We start from the raw sequence: 16,173 nt of genomic DNA, 5'->3' as shown, positions 1-16,173 counted from the left end.
ACAGGAGACGGCTATGCTGGATAGGTGGGGGCAGGGGACGCTGGGGAGCTAAGGAGGGAGTGCGGTGAGGGATGCTGGGGCTGTGCCAGACACTCGGGGCGGGATGAGGGACGCTGGGGCATATGTTGCATTTACTGTAAGAACTCTGTTGGAGGAATTCTGCAGTATTGAACTGGGACTTGTTATGATTTATGTGCTCGGGACTCTTGTAACAAATGAACCCCATGATATATTTATACTTGGGAAGAGGCTTTGGACTATTTCTGGGGAGTCTGCAGGAGGGAAACTGAGGCAGGCATGCCTGTTGTGTAGCAGCCTACCACAGGAGGGCACTCCAGGTGGGATGGCCCTATGATGCACCCCCATTTTACAGATGGGGAAACTGAGGATCTGTAAGGTTTGTTTTAAGTGACCTGTCCAAGGACACCCAGGAAGTCAGTGCTGGAAACAGAACCAAGGTCTCTTGAAGCCCAGGCATGTGCTTAGACTACAGCTGCTCAGAAAATTTCCATCAGGATGATGTTCCAGGGTAACATTTCTGTCTGCCCACAGACCTTGACCCACAGGATAGAATAGGGGCACCAAGCGCCCGAACAGCAGCTCTTATGAGGAAAGCGTCCCTGTGGCAAAAGGCAGGTTAATGTCGAACTGACTTGAAACATAGCATGTTGGGTCCTTTCAACAACCAGAAAGGAACCAGTTGGATTTCAGGAAGGTCGAAATGTTTCAACATTTCTGAATCAAAAACGTCAGAATTTCTGTTCCACGAAATTTTTTGATATTTCAACTTTTGGTCCTGATCTGGGTTGAAGACCAGTGCTGAAAATATCCGCCTCAGCTCTAGCTTTAACCGCTAGGCGATGCTCCTCTTTACAGCATCCTACCCCAGCATGGTAACCCAACTTTTCCCTTTGGTCATCTTTCTTTGCTCTCCTGTTGTGTGAGGGTGGGGATGGGGCTCGCTGATTGGAAGTCTGGGGGTGGTGGATGGAGCCCACAGGAACTAACGACCCGCCCACTCAGGAAGGAGGGGCCACAGGAGCCAAAAATCACACGCTCACTTGGGACAACAAAAAAAGAAAACGAGACTGGGAGTGTGATGCTGGATTGACCACCAGGGGGCTGAATTCCTCTATGGCAGGGGCACCCATCCCCTCTGACATGCCACCAGTCAGGGGGCACCGCTAGAAGAAAGACGAGATCCAGTCTCCATGGCCCGTTCAGTTTTTGGTGCCTTTGCCGAAATTTCCAGCACGGAGTGATCAATTAGTGCTATTCGTGGTGGTGGTTTGTGTCCTGAAGTCACTGTGGTCGTGGTGTAACCCCAGTGACATGAGGGGAGTTACACCAGGGATGAATTTGACTCACAGCTCTTAGTGCACGGTTAAAGCAGGCCTAGGGGCACCTCCTGTGGATGGTCATTTGAGGCTTTAAGGCAGGTCGCGTAGCCACAGGGGCAGGGAGCTGTGCCAAGGCCGCTAGGAAAGCGAAGGTCCTGAGGCTTGGGCTGACGTTCGGAGGCGGTGCGATCGGGAAAGCTGAGCACAGCAGGGTACTAACGCAGCCTCGGTTTGCGAGATCCCTTTTGGGTGCGTTCACGATTCGCAGCTCCTAGGGGCAGGCTGTCCGACGCGTGGTGAGCTCGGCCTCGGTAGCGCTCTGCTCCTGGGGGAAGGCAGCGAATGAAGGACGTGGGGAAGATGCCAGCGAGAGCGGATTAGTCCCTTAAACCGGAACTCTCAGTCCCCAGGGTTCCGAGCACATCATGGGGTCCAGGTGCGGCTCCACCTCCCAGGGTGATTCTGCAGAGCGTGACATGCACCTGGGTGTGAGCCAAGACCCTCAGTCGGATCATAAGTCTGTTAAGCTATTGGCCCAGATTCTCCTCCGCACTGCTGTGCCGGCCCACAGGGTCCCTAAAGCCAGTGTAACAAGCCCCAGTCACCGCTGCAGGACCCTCCTGCAGGGCAGTGCTGGCATCATGGCTCCTACGCCATCCACCCGGCTGCTGATATAAAGGGGCCGGGCAAAGGGATAGGGGGTGTGGCCAGGGCTTCCCCATAAACAAGGGAGAGGTTATTTGACCTCTGTCTTTGGCATTGGTGCGACCGCTGCTGGAATCCTGTGTCCAGTGCTGGAGCCCACAATTCAAGCAGGATGTTGATAAACTGGAGAGGGGCCAGAGAAGAGACACAAGACTGATTAAAGGATTGGGAACCTGCTTTATAGTGACACATTCAAGCAGCTTGATCGATTTAGTTTAACAAAGAGAAGGTTACAGGGTGACTTGATTACAATCCATAAGTATCTACATGGGGAACAAATATTTAATCATGGGCTCTTCAATCTAGCAGAGACAGGTCTAACACGATGCAATGGCTAAATGCTGAAGCAGAACAAATTCAGACTGGAAATAAGGCATCCCTTTTTAACAGTGAGGGTAATCAACCTCTGCAACAACTTACCAAGGGTTGTGGCGGATTCTCCATCACTGACAATTTTAAATCAAGACTGGCTGTTTTTCTGAAAGCTCTGCTCTAGGAGTTACTGTGGGGCAGGTCTCTGGCCCGTGTGATACAGAAGGTCAGACTAGATGATCACAATGGTCCCTTCTGGCCTTGGAATCTACCGACCACTCAGGGATGTAGGCACCCAGCATAAATTAGAACAGCCTTCTTGCTACTCTAACTCAGTCTGCGGACCAATCCAGCACAGAGTCGGCCCAGAATGAGATGGGGGAGTGCAAAGGTGGCTATCCCTGCATCACATGCTCGGTAGCTCCAGAGGTAACCAGCCAAGGAGCGCCACCAGCTGGCTCTGTACTCCTCGGGCATGAATGCACAAAGCCCAAGAGGTTTGGCATTTTGTGCCTGCTTGTGTTTTGCCTTAGAAATACCAGGCATGTCAAGTCTGATCTTCCCCGGTTTTGCTAGGGGACTCTTGGGGGCTCGGAGGAAAGGTGCATTGAGAGAGCTAATTTCAACAAAGAAGTCCTTTCTCCCAAGTGTTCTTTAGGTAGCAGAGTCTGACTAAAATCCTGTCCCGTCTCTGGTGCTCACTTTCCGGGCTCTGGTGTCATGTGATGTCCTCGTTTCATTAGTTCTCCAAAGACCCTTCCAGGGCAGACATGCCATGAATAGGGCTAAAAAGGGTTTAATGGAAAGAAATATTACACAGCTGGAAACAGAAGAAATAATTTGTTGGACTATTAAGCTGGGCAGCTGAAATCATGGGGTAGGTTTTATTCTGAAACCAGCGATCTATTTCCACTGTTACAAGTGCCTATGTCCTTCCACTGCTGAGAGTCCTAACGAAAAGATCTCCAGGTGAGTGAGGACTCTGTCAGCAAAGCCAATGGGTTACAGTTCACACCTCTTCCTCAGAGGTGGAGTCTGCGCCCCCTATTGCAAACTGTACAAGAAAGAATGAGATTGGCTAGGCAGGGTTTTAAGCAGGCACTCTTCAATGCGTCCCTTTCCCTCCATCCCAGTACATACGTGCCAGGCGCTCTCCCTCTTCCCTCCCAATGCCCAGCTAGACTGCAGCTGCCAGGCGGCTGGCTCTCTCAAGGGTGTGCAGACAGAAAGTGGCAGCATGCGCCAGGTCTGTCCATGCAGAGCTCGCCTGCTTCACAGCTAAACAAAACAGGACAGCCAAAGCCGCTGAGCACTGCTGGATGTGCTGCAGCACACGGAGATGCCCATGGAGCAAGGGTCTGAGCGTACCAGGGATGGGTGCCTTCCCTGTGTCTGAACATTCCAAAAATGTCTTCACATTCCATTTCTCCTAAAGGATCCCAGAGGGCCAGAGGCTGCATAGCAGGTGCAGTGGGGGAACCAGCACCCAAAGGGTTAATTAAAACAGACTCAGTGGAGCCTAGGAAACTGGGAACAGAAGCCCCTTCCTTCTTTGCAGCATGTCAGGTAATTCAAAGGGCTCATGTTTGCAGACAGCCCACCTCAATCCCCCCCGACAAAATCAGTGCCTAGAAATAAGCCCTGTGTGTTTTATCACACAGAAGCGATGGAAACATGTAGAGGGTTGTGCCAGGGTCCCTGGTGGGGCGGGGGAGGAAAACGCTGCTGAAAAGAACAAAACCAAAACACTGGCAGCAAAATGAACGACACCAGACATTTGGAAAGGACCGGCTTGCCCAGGCTTTGTGCAGCCAGCGCAGAGTCGAGGCAGTCCGGGGGGTGGTTATTACGGAGTCGAGGGTACAAAAGCAAATGCAAATGAGTCATTGCAAAGCTAAAAGCTGCCTGTGTTTGGTGCAGACGGTGCTGCCTCCTGCTTTCAGCCATTCCCTGGAGGAGCACAGTCTTGCCCAGAGCTCTCTCTCTGAGCTAGGGGATGCCAATCAGGCTGTCTGGAGGGACACAGAGAGAGCTCGCCCTATGGCAGGTGCATTAGGGGCATGTATTGGCAGCAGACTGAACCCTGCTTTGCTGCCATTCAGTGATGCTCAGGCCAGAGGTGATCATCAGGAGGGGTTCGGGGTGCAGGCTCCTGCCTGGCGCCGCTTACCTTGAGCGGCACCGGGGTGGCAGTGGTGCACAGCGGGGCTAAGGCAGGCTCCCTGCCTGCCCTGGCCCCGCGCCGCTCCCGGAAGTGGTCAGCATATCCGGCAGTGGCTCCTGGGGGTGGGGTGGGGCAGGCAGCTCCACCACACACTGCCTTCACCTGCGGGTACCACCCCCGAAGCTCCCATTGGCTACGGTTCCCCATTCCCAGCCAATGGGAGCTGCGGGGGGCGGTGCCTGCAGGTGAGGGCAGCACACGGAACCCTCTGCCCACCCCCCACCTCACCCCCAGGGGCCACTGGAACGTGGTGCCGGCTGCTTACGGAAGCACCACGGGGCCAGGGCAGGCAGGGAGCCTGCTTAGCCCCGCTGCGCCACGGGGCTGGCAATCCCGTGGGCCGGAGTGAAAGCCCTGATAGGCCAGATCCGGCCCATGGGCCGTAGTTTGCCCTCCCCTTCTATAGAAGATTCTGAAGGACCCCCACAAAACTAACCTCCGTGCCCACTGGTTAACCCTGGGTGTTGAACCCTTTAGGGACTTGCCGGTTGGCTGGTTTGGGGAGGCGAGATGTTGTGCCATGGCATGGAGGGTTTCTGTTTGTAGAGAGGTGGGACTGGGCCCGGACTCTTGGAAGGAAGCAGTTTAAATGCCACCTGCCTCCCCCAGTTTGAAACAGCGATGCTACCAAACGGGCAGTGTTAATATTACCGCATGCTATGGACGCTGACCGCCCTGGATAGCTCGGGCAGGGGGATGGGGCATTGGCCATGGCTTCATTGGCTCTTTTAATTCAACTTTCTGGGGTCCCGGCCTGGAAGCTATTTCACCTCAAATGTGGGGTGGCTGGACTTGCAGACATGCCTTCCAGCCAGTGTAACCGTGGCAGGTGACTTGCTGGTATAATTTTGAATGTGAAGGCTGGGCCAATCTACTCTCATGCTTCAGGGCACTGCTGATTGCTGGGGGGTGGAACAGAAAGGAATAATCCCAACCTACTATTGCCCCCTCTCAACCCCCATTTACAGCAATGCACAACTGGCCAGGTGTGTGATGAGGTTATTTTCATAGAATCAATCATAGAATCATAGACTATCAGGGTTGGAAGGGACCTCAGGAGGTATCTAGTCCAACCCCCTGCTCAAAGCAGAACCAATCCCCAACTAAATTATCCCAGCCAGGGCTTTGTCAAGCCTGACCTTAAAAACCTCTAAGGAAGGAGATTCCACCACCTCCCTAGGTAACGCATTCCAGTGCTTCACCACCCTCCTAGTGAAAAAGTTTTTCCTAATATCCAACCTAAACCTCCCCAACTGCAACTTGAGACCATTACTCCTTGTTCTGTCATCTGCTACCACTGAGAACAGTCTAGATCCATCCTCTTTGGAACTCCCTTTCAGGTAGTTGAAAGCAGCTATCAAATCCCCCCTCATTCTTCTCTTCTGCAGACTAAACAATCCCAGTTCCCTCAGCCTCTCCTCAGAAGTCATGTGCTCCAGACCCCTAATCATTTTTGTTGCCCTCCGCTGGACTCTTTCCAATTTTTCCACATCCTTCTTGTAGTGTGGGGCCCAAAACTGGACACAGTACTCCAGATGAGGCCTCACCAATGTCGAATAGAGGGGAACAATCACGTCCCTCGATCTGCTGGCAATGCCCCTACTTATACAGCCCAAAATGCCGTTAGCCTTTTTGGCAACAAGGGCACACTGTCGACTCATATCCAGCTTCTCGTCCACTGTAACCCCTAGGTCCTTTTCTGCAGAACTGCTGCCTAGCCATTCGGTCCCTAGTCTGTAGCGATGCATGGGATTCTTCCGTCCTAAGTGCAGGACTCTGCACTTGTCCTTGTTGAACCTCATCAGGTTTCTTTTGGCCCAATCCTCTAATTTGTCTAGGTCCCTCTGTATCCGATCCCTACCCTCCAGCGTATCTACCACTCCTCCCAGTTTAGTGTCATCTGCAAACTTGCTGAGGGTGCAGTCCACGCCATCCTCCAGATCATTAATGAAGCTATTGAACAAAACTGGCCCCAGGACCGACCCTTGGGGCACTCCGCTTGATACCGGCTGCAACTAGACCTGGAGCCATTGATCACTATTTTGCCTTCCTTCCAAGTGTTACTATTAGTTTAGAGCTCCCACCAGGTTGCTAGGCTCTTCCTAGAACAGCACCGTCCTGAACAGCCTAGACAACGGGCTTGGCAGCTGAATAAGGATGTAACGGACCAGGAAAGGGCCAGGTTACACAGTTACTCAGGTCAGGCAGACATAATGCAAGGCTTAGCTCTCCTTTGCTGTCTTTCGGTCTTAAGAGCACAGCGCCCTTTGCAAAGGAAAGTCATCACCCCCATGTTACAGCCAGAGAAACTGAGGCCCAGAGAAGGGACGCGATTACAGATCACTTGAATGAGGCGAGGGTGGTTCCTAACTGCTGGGCCAGTGTGGAAGGAAGCACAGAGACGGCTGGGGCGGGAGGATACAGACCGGGCCCCACGGCTGGCACACAGGTGGCCTGGCGATGGCCAGGCACGGGGTGGGGGGAGAGATGGGGAACACAGAAGGAGAGCAGATCAGAGATGGAAGTAGGAGACGAATGGCCTGAGAGGAAGGACAAGAGGTTAGACTTGGAAGCGACTCAAAGGGAGGTTCAGGGGCACGCTCCGGGCTCTCGGGGAGCAGGACCGTTCAGGCAGTGTTTTGGAGGCAAGCACGGTTGGTTGCAGAAGAGACTGCAGCAGTTGTGGTGGCAGAGGATTAGCGGGTGGACAAGTGATTGACCCATCGAGGCATGTGCAGGACAAGAGAAGATCTGCACTAGGAGTAGGAGAAGGAAATGGGAGGACGCAGAAGTTACAGGACCGGGTGGAGGGAGGGGAGCAGGTTTGGGAGGAAAGATCGATTTGACCCTATTGAGCTGGAGGGGACAGTGAGCCATCCAGGATGAGACTTACTGGGACTGGGAGTGACGGGAGAGTGAAGTGCAGGAGGTGGGGCTGGGGGGGGGGGGGGGGACATGTATCTGAGACTTCTCAGGATGGAGGGGACGGCCGAACCCCGAGAGCGGATGGGGTCACTCAAGGACAGGGGATGGATGGAGAAGAGAGGGATCATGGGAGCATTTTGAGATGTAATAGTGACATGCTCAGAACCGATGGTGACTCCCTCCTAGACAGAGCACCTGGTTGGTGAGGAAACACTTTCCAGGGGCCAAAAGTCTGGAGCTAGCGGAAGAGTCAATGAAAATCCCCCGCTGAGGGACGGCCCGTCAGGAGACACACCACCTGATGGAGTCACGCCTGTCCCGTCACGGTCTCCATCCCCGTTGCTGTAGGGGGGGCCGGAACCCAGAGCAAGCCTCACCAACTCAGCGAGCGCCCAGTCTGGCCAGTGCCGGCAATGTCGGGGTGGGTGGGTTTTATTGTATCTGCTGGAGACGGCACGTTAGCAGGCTTGCCATCCAGGGCTGCAGGGGCCTGCTGCCATTTCGGATTCAGAGCCGCTTTAGTGCCCTTCTCATTCCAAAGAGCTTTACAAACAAAAGCAACGATCCTTGAAGTTTTAGCTTTGGTAGCACTTGGATATCAAGCCATAACAACAGCGACACTGACACTGCCAGAGTAGGATCACTTCACCCACCAGTGAAATGCACCCACCTCTGGGACAGAACAGGGCAGCTGTTTAACAAGAGATCAGAACAGGAAGTGCAAAATACTACCTCCAATTAATATTACCGGGGTAACTGCTAAGAAGGCTGAGTGTAGTTACCCAAACTGGAATTGACCAAGGACGCTATGACTAACATCTCAACCCTTATTAAAGTTCCTCCTATTGCAATGGCCATGTGTGGTCCAGGGCTCGTCATTATTTATATTACAATAGCCCCAAGCGATCCCGGCCAGGCTGTGTTGTATGCTGTACGGGCATAGAGCAAAAGACAGTCCTCTGCCCAAAGAGCTTACAATCTTAGACTGAGACAAGACGTAACAGGTGGGGGAACAAGCTTTAAAGCCTGATCTATTCTGCATTGAAGAAACATCGGATGGTGTCCACCAGGACTTATTCCTCAAAGGGCACAAATCCAGGTGAGCAGCCGAAAGCTGGAGTGCAGAGTTGGGAAGGCTGCATCTCTCCGCAAATGCTTGGGCTAGCCGGAACAACAAGGCCAGGTCTAGCATGCCATTAAAGTCAGAGCCCCATACTATTCTTCAGCTGAAGGGGGCTTGAATTCCAGCCATCAGTGGAAGCCTGAAACCTGATTCCCGTTTGCCAGCTCAGACTGCATCATGTAAATCTCCAGGGGGAGATCCATGCACTGAGTCCAAGCTCCCCTGATTGCATAGAAATCAGGTTAGTCCACAGAGGAACATCCATTTGGCCAGTGAAATTCCAGGGGTTGGGAGTGCCCGGGAGCAGCTGTTTTAGGGAGACCGATTCAGGCAATAATGAACAAACTCATGTCCTGGGCTCCCTGACTGTTAACCTGGCCCCAGCGTCCTGGTGTTTCGAGCTGGGTGAAATTTTAGGACCAAAACTTTTTTTGGCCCCAAAATGCAGAGTTGGTGACTTGGAAACATTTCACTAATTCATATCGATTTCGCCAAATGCGTTCGGTCAAGCAAATAATAAAAAAATAATCAGAAAATAACTAACCATTTTGTGTTGACATTTTCAAAAAGAAACGTTCTGGCTTTTCACTCTGAAATGTCTGTCCAAATGTCCTTTCATTTGATTTTTGAAAAAATGTAAAAAAAGGCTCGAAATCAAAACAAAACGTTGCCTTTGACCCCAAACAATTTTTTCCCCTGTTTTTTTTTTTTGTGTGTGTGTGGAATTGCTGGCAAACCAAAAGCCGGTATTCACACAGCTCTCCTTCTGTCCCTCTGAAAGGCTTTGCTTCTCTGCAGAGACAGAAGGAAGCTGAGCGCTGATGTAACCTCCTGCTACTGAATCTTGATGTGGAAACCTACACTAAAGACCCCCTCCTCCAGGGATCTGCCCCATGTCTAAAGTGACCATCTTAAAAGAGCCCCAGGAGGTTTCCAGCTCAGGTTTGTGGGACCTGCTTGGAAACCACCTTCGCAGCAAGGAGCTGTTGCTTGAGCCAGGTTTCCTAGCATGTTTAGGGTGGGGCAAAACAGCCGACCCAGTCAAATCCATCTTCCCAGCTGATGAACTGCTGTGGATGGCTACCACCAGAGACACCCGCTGAATCAACATCCTTTCCCCGAGAACATTAATGCTACTGCTTCCACTGCTCCCCCTGCCAGCTCGGCTCTCCCTGAGACAATCCCCTCCCCTCCGCTTCCACCCTTATCCTGCCCTGGCTCCCGCCACCCTTGCACATGGTGTCCATTATTGCTTCTAGGCCAGGGGTCCAGACTGCAGTGAAAGCTGCAAAGTTTCCTTGTGGCCAAGCCCAGTGCACTGTGTCAGTCAGGGTGCAGGGGCTGTGATCTGGTGTGTGAGGGAGGCAGACCCCTGGAGGGGGGGGAGGGAAGCAGAGTGGAAAGAGGCAGGATGGGGCAGGGGTTTGGGGGAAGGGGTCAGGACCTGGGGCGGAGTGGGGGGTTGAGCAACCCCAGGCCCAGAACGTGAAACTGCCCAGGAACAAAGGTGAAAGTGACCTGCCAGGTGCAATACAGAATCAGCAGCAGTGAGGGAAGCACATTCCAGTTTGAAATGGATTTGTGCTTTCACAATCCCGGGCGTTACTAGTCCCACAGGGGAGGGTGTTTGCTTTTTAAATCTCGGTGGGCTGGATTCACAAAGAACCGGCGGCGTGGTGACGCGGAGTCCAGCGCCTCAGCGCCCTGCACAATGCCTGGCGACATTGAGGTGCCCCAGAACGGGATTCACAAATGCCGGCACAAGAGGCGGCTCCTCCCCTAACCTACCAATGGGCGGGGCCAAGCCGAGGGGGGTGTGTGCTAATCCCTGCCCCTCTGGTGGGAGATGCCTCCCTCCACTTGGGATTCTCAGCTGAAAACTCTCTCTTGGAGTTAGGTACCTTTAACAAGAGCAGGGGGGAGGAGCACCACCCTCATGGCTTTTAGCTCAGCAGTCAGAGCATTCACCTGGACATGGGTGACCCCTGGTTCAAATCCCACCTCCACCAGAGGGGGAGAAGGGATTTCAATGGGGATTTGCCACTTCTCCGGGGAGTGATCTCACCATGGGGCTAATGGGAAAATCTGGTGTGGGACTCCCGCAGGCCAAGTCTACACCTAAAACTTAGGTTGACCTAGTGATGTTGTTCAGGGATGTGAAAAATTCACACCTGAGAGACGCAGTTAAGCCAAACTAAGCCCTCGTGTAGCCAGCGCTCGGCCGATGGAAGAATTCTTCTGCTGACCTAGCTCGTGCAGGGGGAGTCACTACAGCGATGGAAAAGCCCCTTCTGTTGCTGTAGCAACCATCTACACTACAGTGCTGCAGCTATACCACTGTAGTATAGACATACCCTCACTCTCTCCTGGTGAAACTGTTCCACTGTGGATAAATAATGAAAGAACCAGAGAGAGAGAGAGCCAGCCGTACCACCAGCATGCATTAGAATGGCTCTGTAGCCTAGTGGTTAGAGCACTCACATAGGCGTGGGGAGACCCAGGATCCTGCTCCAATGACTTTTGAAATTATTCCCCTACAGCTTCAACAGGCGAGACTGAGAAAGCCCCACATCAGAATACCCCAGAGCCCCGGGGGTAGGGCATTCACCCGAGAGGTGGCAGATCCTTCTTCAAATCCCCTCTCCTCCTCAGCTGGAGTACACTGACCACTGGGCTAAATGCTACGAGGAAGGTCTGCCTCCTTCTCCCCCCCCCCCCCCCCCGGCCATATTGGACAAGCTTGCCCATAGGGGAAAGGGCTGCTACCCAGCACACCTTCTGGGGGCTGCTTTTGCTACTCACAGATCAAGAGGGTGGGGGTACTTGTCCTTCTCCTTGACCGGCAGCACAAAGTAGGGAACCACATGCTCTGTCCCGGTCTTGTCGCGGTAATGCTCGCGGTGCCTCTGGGAGAGCTGCGGGACAAACAAACTACTCAGAACCCGGCTTCCGGCACAGGGCAGAGCTGCATTAGCCGGCCAGGCAACCGAGGAGTTAAAATACCAAATAGGAAATGCAATGGGAAAAGATAACAGGTCTTCTGCTGCATCCCTCCTTCCTGCTGCGAAGGGAGGCTGCCTACGCAGGGCCCAGGGCCCAAAGCCTTATCCACTAGCTGGGATAGATTCCTTAGGGCAGGGTCCTCTCTTCCTAGAGACGTGCAAAGCGCAACATGCTCTCCGCTGCTGGAGAAATAATAACAACCATGTTTCTAAAACTGCCCTCCCTAAGGTGCTCTCTGGGCAGCAAAGTAAGTGACGATCGTGATAAATCGCACGGGGGCTTGGCTTGGGAATTCGTCGATGCAAGCTGTACTTATTCCCGATGCACCGTGGCTCTGTGCCTTCACTATGGCTGAGAAGTGGGGAGACAACACTGTATTTTGGGCACAAATCGTGAAACGTGCGGCTTGGCCGAGTCAGATGAGAGAGATGCTGCTCTCTTTAGCAAGGGGAACATCTCCCATGTGCAATTAGACGCGCCCAGCCTGCATGCTCCCACACTCTCACACACACACACATCTGTCCTCCTCTCACGCTATTTATTACTGGGATAACATGCTCTGGGCTCCAGTTCCCCCTCCCGTTCCAGAGTGAAGATTCAGGGAGACGGACAAAGTTTCGCTGTGCTGAGCAATGGGGCTACACTCCAGCTGTGTCCTACGCTGTAGGGTGACCAGATGTCCCGATTTTATAGGGACAGTCTCGATTTTTGGGTCTTTTTCTTATATAGGCTCCTATTACCCCCCCATCCCCATCCTGATTTTTCACATTTGCTGTCTGGTCACCCTACCTATGCTGTGAGCTGCGCCAGCGGGGTTACACTCTCATTCCTTCCCCCTTTAGCTGCCACGTCCTCTCTCCGGCAACTCAGCAAAGCTCGATGACTCCTCAAACAGCTCCCCAGGCAATCCCGCCCGCCGCAGCACACGCAGAGATGTCTGCACGGTCACCTCGGGAGGGGAGCCCTGCTCTTCAGCAACCACCCACTGCGTTCCACGCTGACTCCTCCCTCTGCATGCCAGTCACGCGCATGCAAACCATTGGAGACGGGACGACTGGCGCCTCCCCTAAAACAATGCCAATTGGGTTTTCTGGTGACTGTCTGCCTAGGTTCTTATGTTCAAGAAGCTGCCTTCAGAACCAGTATTAGGGCAGTGAAAAAGACCATCTCAGTGTGGCGGGTGGGTGCCAGAGGCCGAGGGCGCTGGCTTTTGGTTGTGACTGATTATATATTTGTGTTGATTGCATTTCGGCTCAGTCCAGGGCATTTCCGAGGTGCTGCCCAGATGCTGCCCTGACTGCTTTGCGCTCACTACTGTGTAGCGCTCAGGTGCTGCGTGTTGGATCACGCCCGCCGTGCCGTTGCGTGCAGGGCATGCCGCCACGAGAAACGCCTGCTCACCTTGTAAAACTCCTTCAGCTCTTTGGAGCGGCTGAAATCCAAGTTGAAGCGGGAATAGGAAGGGGCATGCAGCCACCTGTCCCAGCCCCGCGCCCTGCACCCCAGCACTAAGCCAGGGTCGGGCGAGAAGAGGGTGGGGAACTGGCCGCCTTTGCTGTAGGGGCAGCGGCTGGTCTCCATGGCAGCATTGCGGAAATCCTGGAAGTATTTCAGAGTGGTGTTCCCGTAGGTGTCGCCAAAGGAAAACACCGTGTTGGGGACATGCCCACGGTACCTGCAGAGGAGAGACAGAGCCAGTGAGGGACAGGGAAAGGCCAGGGGCACCCCCTGGGGACAGGGCCCTTGTCTCTCCTTCTAAATGCAGCTTGCAGAAGTGAGGGGCTGATGGCTCTGGTTTAAATGCATCAGAGAGGGGCCATGCAGCTCTCCCGCACATACACCCTGCGGCCCTCAGGTCAAAGTCCCACCTTGCTCCTGGCTGATTGAGCCACGTTGGGAGGGAGGAGGAAGGGGCTCCTCCCAGGTCCTGGGGGCCATCAGTTTACACCCTAAAGCCTTTTCTGACCCTGATCTTCACATGCATTACTGAAGATATTATCAGCCATCCAACTGGCCAGCGGCTGGGACTGCCTACCAGTGAGACGCATGGGATTGGAAGCCAGGAGCTCAGTAGCCCGGGTCTCAGCTGGGCCTCACACTTGCTGTCTAAGCCTTGCCCCACCCCCTTGGGTGGGTCCAGCTGGAGACTCCTAGGGCCTGCTTTCCAGAAGTGCTAACGTCAACGGCCGTTACTGGTGCTCAGCATCTCTGGAACTCAGGCCCCGGCTGGACACCTGGAATTAAAAGGCACTTCCAATGTTGAACCTTAACATCTAGCATCTCAACTTCCCCATCTGCAAAATGGGGCTATGACCAGCGAGGGCTGAAGAGGGGTTTGGGAGGGTTACCGAGTCTTTGCACAGTCCTCTGAAGAGATGAAGCATTGGCAAAAGGCTCTTGTCAATTTAAAGATCACCTTGGCCAGATTATAAATCCCAGGATTGTGGTACATTAATGATGGTAACAGAATCACGGGCTGTCCCATGGCTAAACGCCTCACGGATGCCTCCATACTGGGCTCTACACTTCCGCAAATATGCAGCTTATAAAACAGACTTTGGCAAGCTGTGATGTGGGATATGAAAGGTATCTAGCAATAGTCGGACTAGAACAGACTGGAGGGTGACGGCAGAGACACCTTTATCACGGCTTCGGTCTTTTCATTGGCACATTTCATGTGTGATGTTCCATAGGAGGATAAATTGCTATCTAATGGATACTGGCCTTCCCGACCCAGGACATGTGCAGTCCTTCATCTTCCTCAGTAATTGCTCTTCCTTGACATCGATAAGAGCTACCCCCCTACAACGAGCAAAGGGATCAAACGGACTCCCCATCAACCACGCCAGGTCCACAACGCATGGGGCTACGTCCAGCCTTTCTTAGGGTACGTCTATACTTACCTGCTGGTTCGGCGGCAAGCAATCGAACTTCTGGGTTCGATTTATCGCGTCTTGTCTGGACGCGATAAATCGAACCCAGAAGTGCTCGCCGTCGACTCCGGTACTCCTGCTCGGCGAGAGGAGTACGCGGAGTCAACGGGGGAGCCTGCCTGCCACGTCTGGACCGCGGTAAGTTCGAACTAAGGTACGTCGACTTCAGCTACGTTATTCACGTAGCTGAAGTTGCGTATCTTAGTTCGAATTGGGGGGTTCGCGTAGACCAGGCCTTAGAACCGTTGCGGGTCAGGTGCTTTCAGTGACGTGGGGGAGGAGGGAATCCGAATTTCCTACGGGGCAAAGCTCTAATTTTATTAACAATGTTCACACCTCCCAGGTACCGTCCGTGCGAGGATCCCAAAGCACTTGATTAAGCCTCACAACAAATAGGGAAGTGAAACCAAGGCACAGAGCAGTTAACGGGACTTGGCCAAGACCACTTGGCAGGTGAGTGGCAGAGCAAGGAATGGAGGACTCCAGCGTAAGGCTGAGGGGCCAGTGGGCCCGCTCCTGTGGTACAATCCGTGGGGAGGGGCTCTCCCGGTGGAAATCTCCATGAGGAATGTCTTGCAGAGTTTTCCCAACAGCATGTCGTTGGAGAGGGGCTGGGTTTGCCCCCACCCTGTGAAAGGATATGGACCCCTCACTCAAAACTTGGTGGGGATCCCGGGATCCAGGAGTTCGAGGCCATCCCGCTATCCTTGCTCCAGCCCCTGGTGGTCTCATCCCCCAGATTCATCACAGCGCCCCTCAGGTCCCACCCGGGTGGGGCTAGCTGAACAAGGTAATAATAAAGGGTGTACGCAGGGCCCATGCACATAACACACGGCGTAAGGAAAAGGGATGGGGTAATTAGCCCATCGCCCAATGGGACATGGTGCTTCATGCCAGGTGGAACAAGGGGGCGTGAACATCCGGCTGACGAACACCAGCTAAGGGGGGGCAGTTAAGCAACAGCTGCACAGTGCATACTGCACCGAATCCGCTCCTGGTTGGTGGAGCTGTCCCTCCGCGGTCAAAGCCCGGTAAGCCATGTTCTGCCTAGGCCGCTGTCTCTGGCAAGGGGAGACGAAGTGGGACCAAGCCCTTAGGGTTGGGACTAAGGGGGAGCCGGGTGCCCAGGCTGTCCCAGCCCTGGTAAGCACTGGCTGTTTCCATAGAACACGGCTTGCTGGTTCACCCTGAAACGGCTTCCCACCCGCCGGGACTCCAGGGAGCAGCTGTCTAGCTTGTCAGAGCTCCTCACCAAGTGACTCCGATCAAGGCACGGAGCTCGACTCGCACGCCCTGCTTCCCGGCGAGCTGGAGCGGCCCTGCTACGAGATCCAGCTGCCAGACACTGGAGGGGGTGACGTACCCCAGCCTAGGCATTAGCATGAGCCGCAGCAGCCAGTCACCCACATCCCCAATTGCCCACCCTCCGGCAGCAGCGAGAAGATTTTTCTTCTTTGGATTCTTCCCCCCCTCCACTAAAATAAAGAATTCTCCAAGCTGTGCTTTCCCTGGGCTGGGCTATTGATGGAGAACTAACCTCTTTGCCACTGCCCCAAGCCCCCAGGTTCAAAAGAGATCCTAGCCACACTCCCACTTCATTTGAATAAA

General features: G+C 53.7%; 1 protein-coding gene across 1 annotated transcript in view; it reads right to left on the bottom strand.

Moving 5' to 3' along the window:
* CIMIP2C (ciliary microtubule inner protein 2C) overlaps positions 1 to 16,173 on the bottom strand; it is a 44,274-nt gene that overhangs the window by 13,914 nt on the left and 14,187 nt on the right. Inside the window, exons 2-3 of the mRNA XM_065402266.1 lie at positions 13,034 to 13,307; positions 11,432 to 11,544 (exon numbers count right to left, since the gene is read on the bottom strand). Coding sequence (XP_065258338.1) covers positions 11,432 to 11,544; positions 13,034 to 13,307 — 387 coding nt within the window. The remainder of the gene's footprint in view (positions 1 to 11,431; positions 11,545 to 13,033; positions 13,308 to 16,173) is intronic.

The sequence above is a fragment of the Emys orbicularis genome, chromosome 3, assembly GCF_028017835.1.
Source record: "Emys orbicularis isolate rEmyOrb1 chromosome 3, rEmyOrb1.hap1, whole genome shotgun sequence".
Classification (NCBI taxonomy): domain Eukaryota; kingdom Metazoa; phylum Chordata; order Testudines; family Emydidae; genus Emys; species Emys orbicularis.
This window is presented reverse-complemented; position numbering and strand designations above follow the sequence as displayed.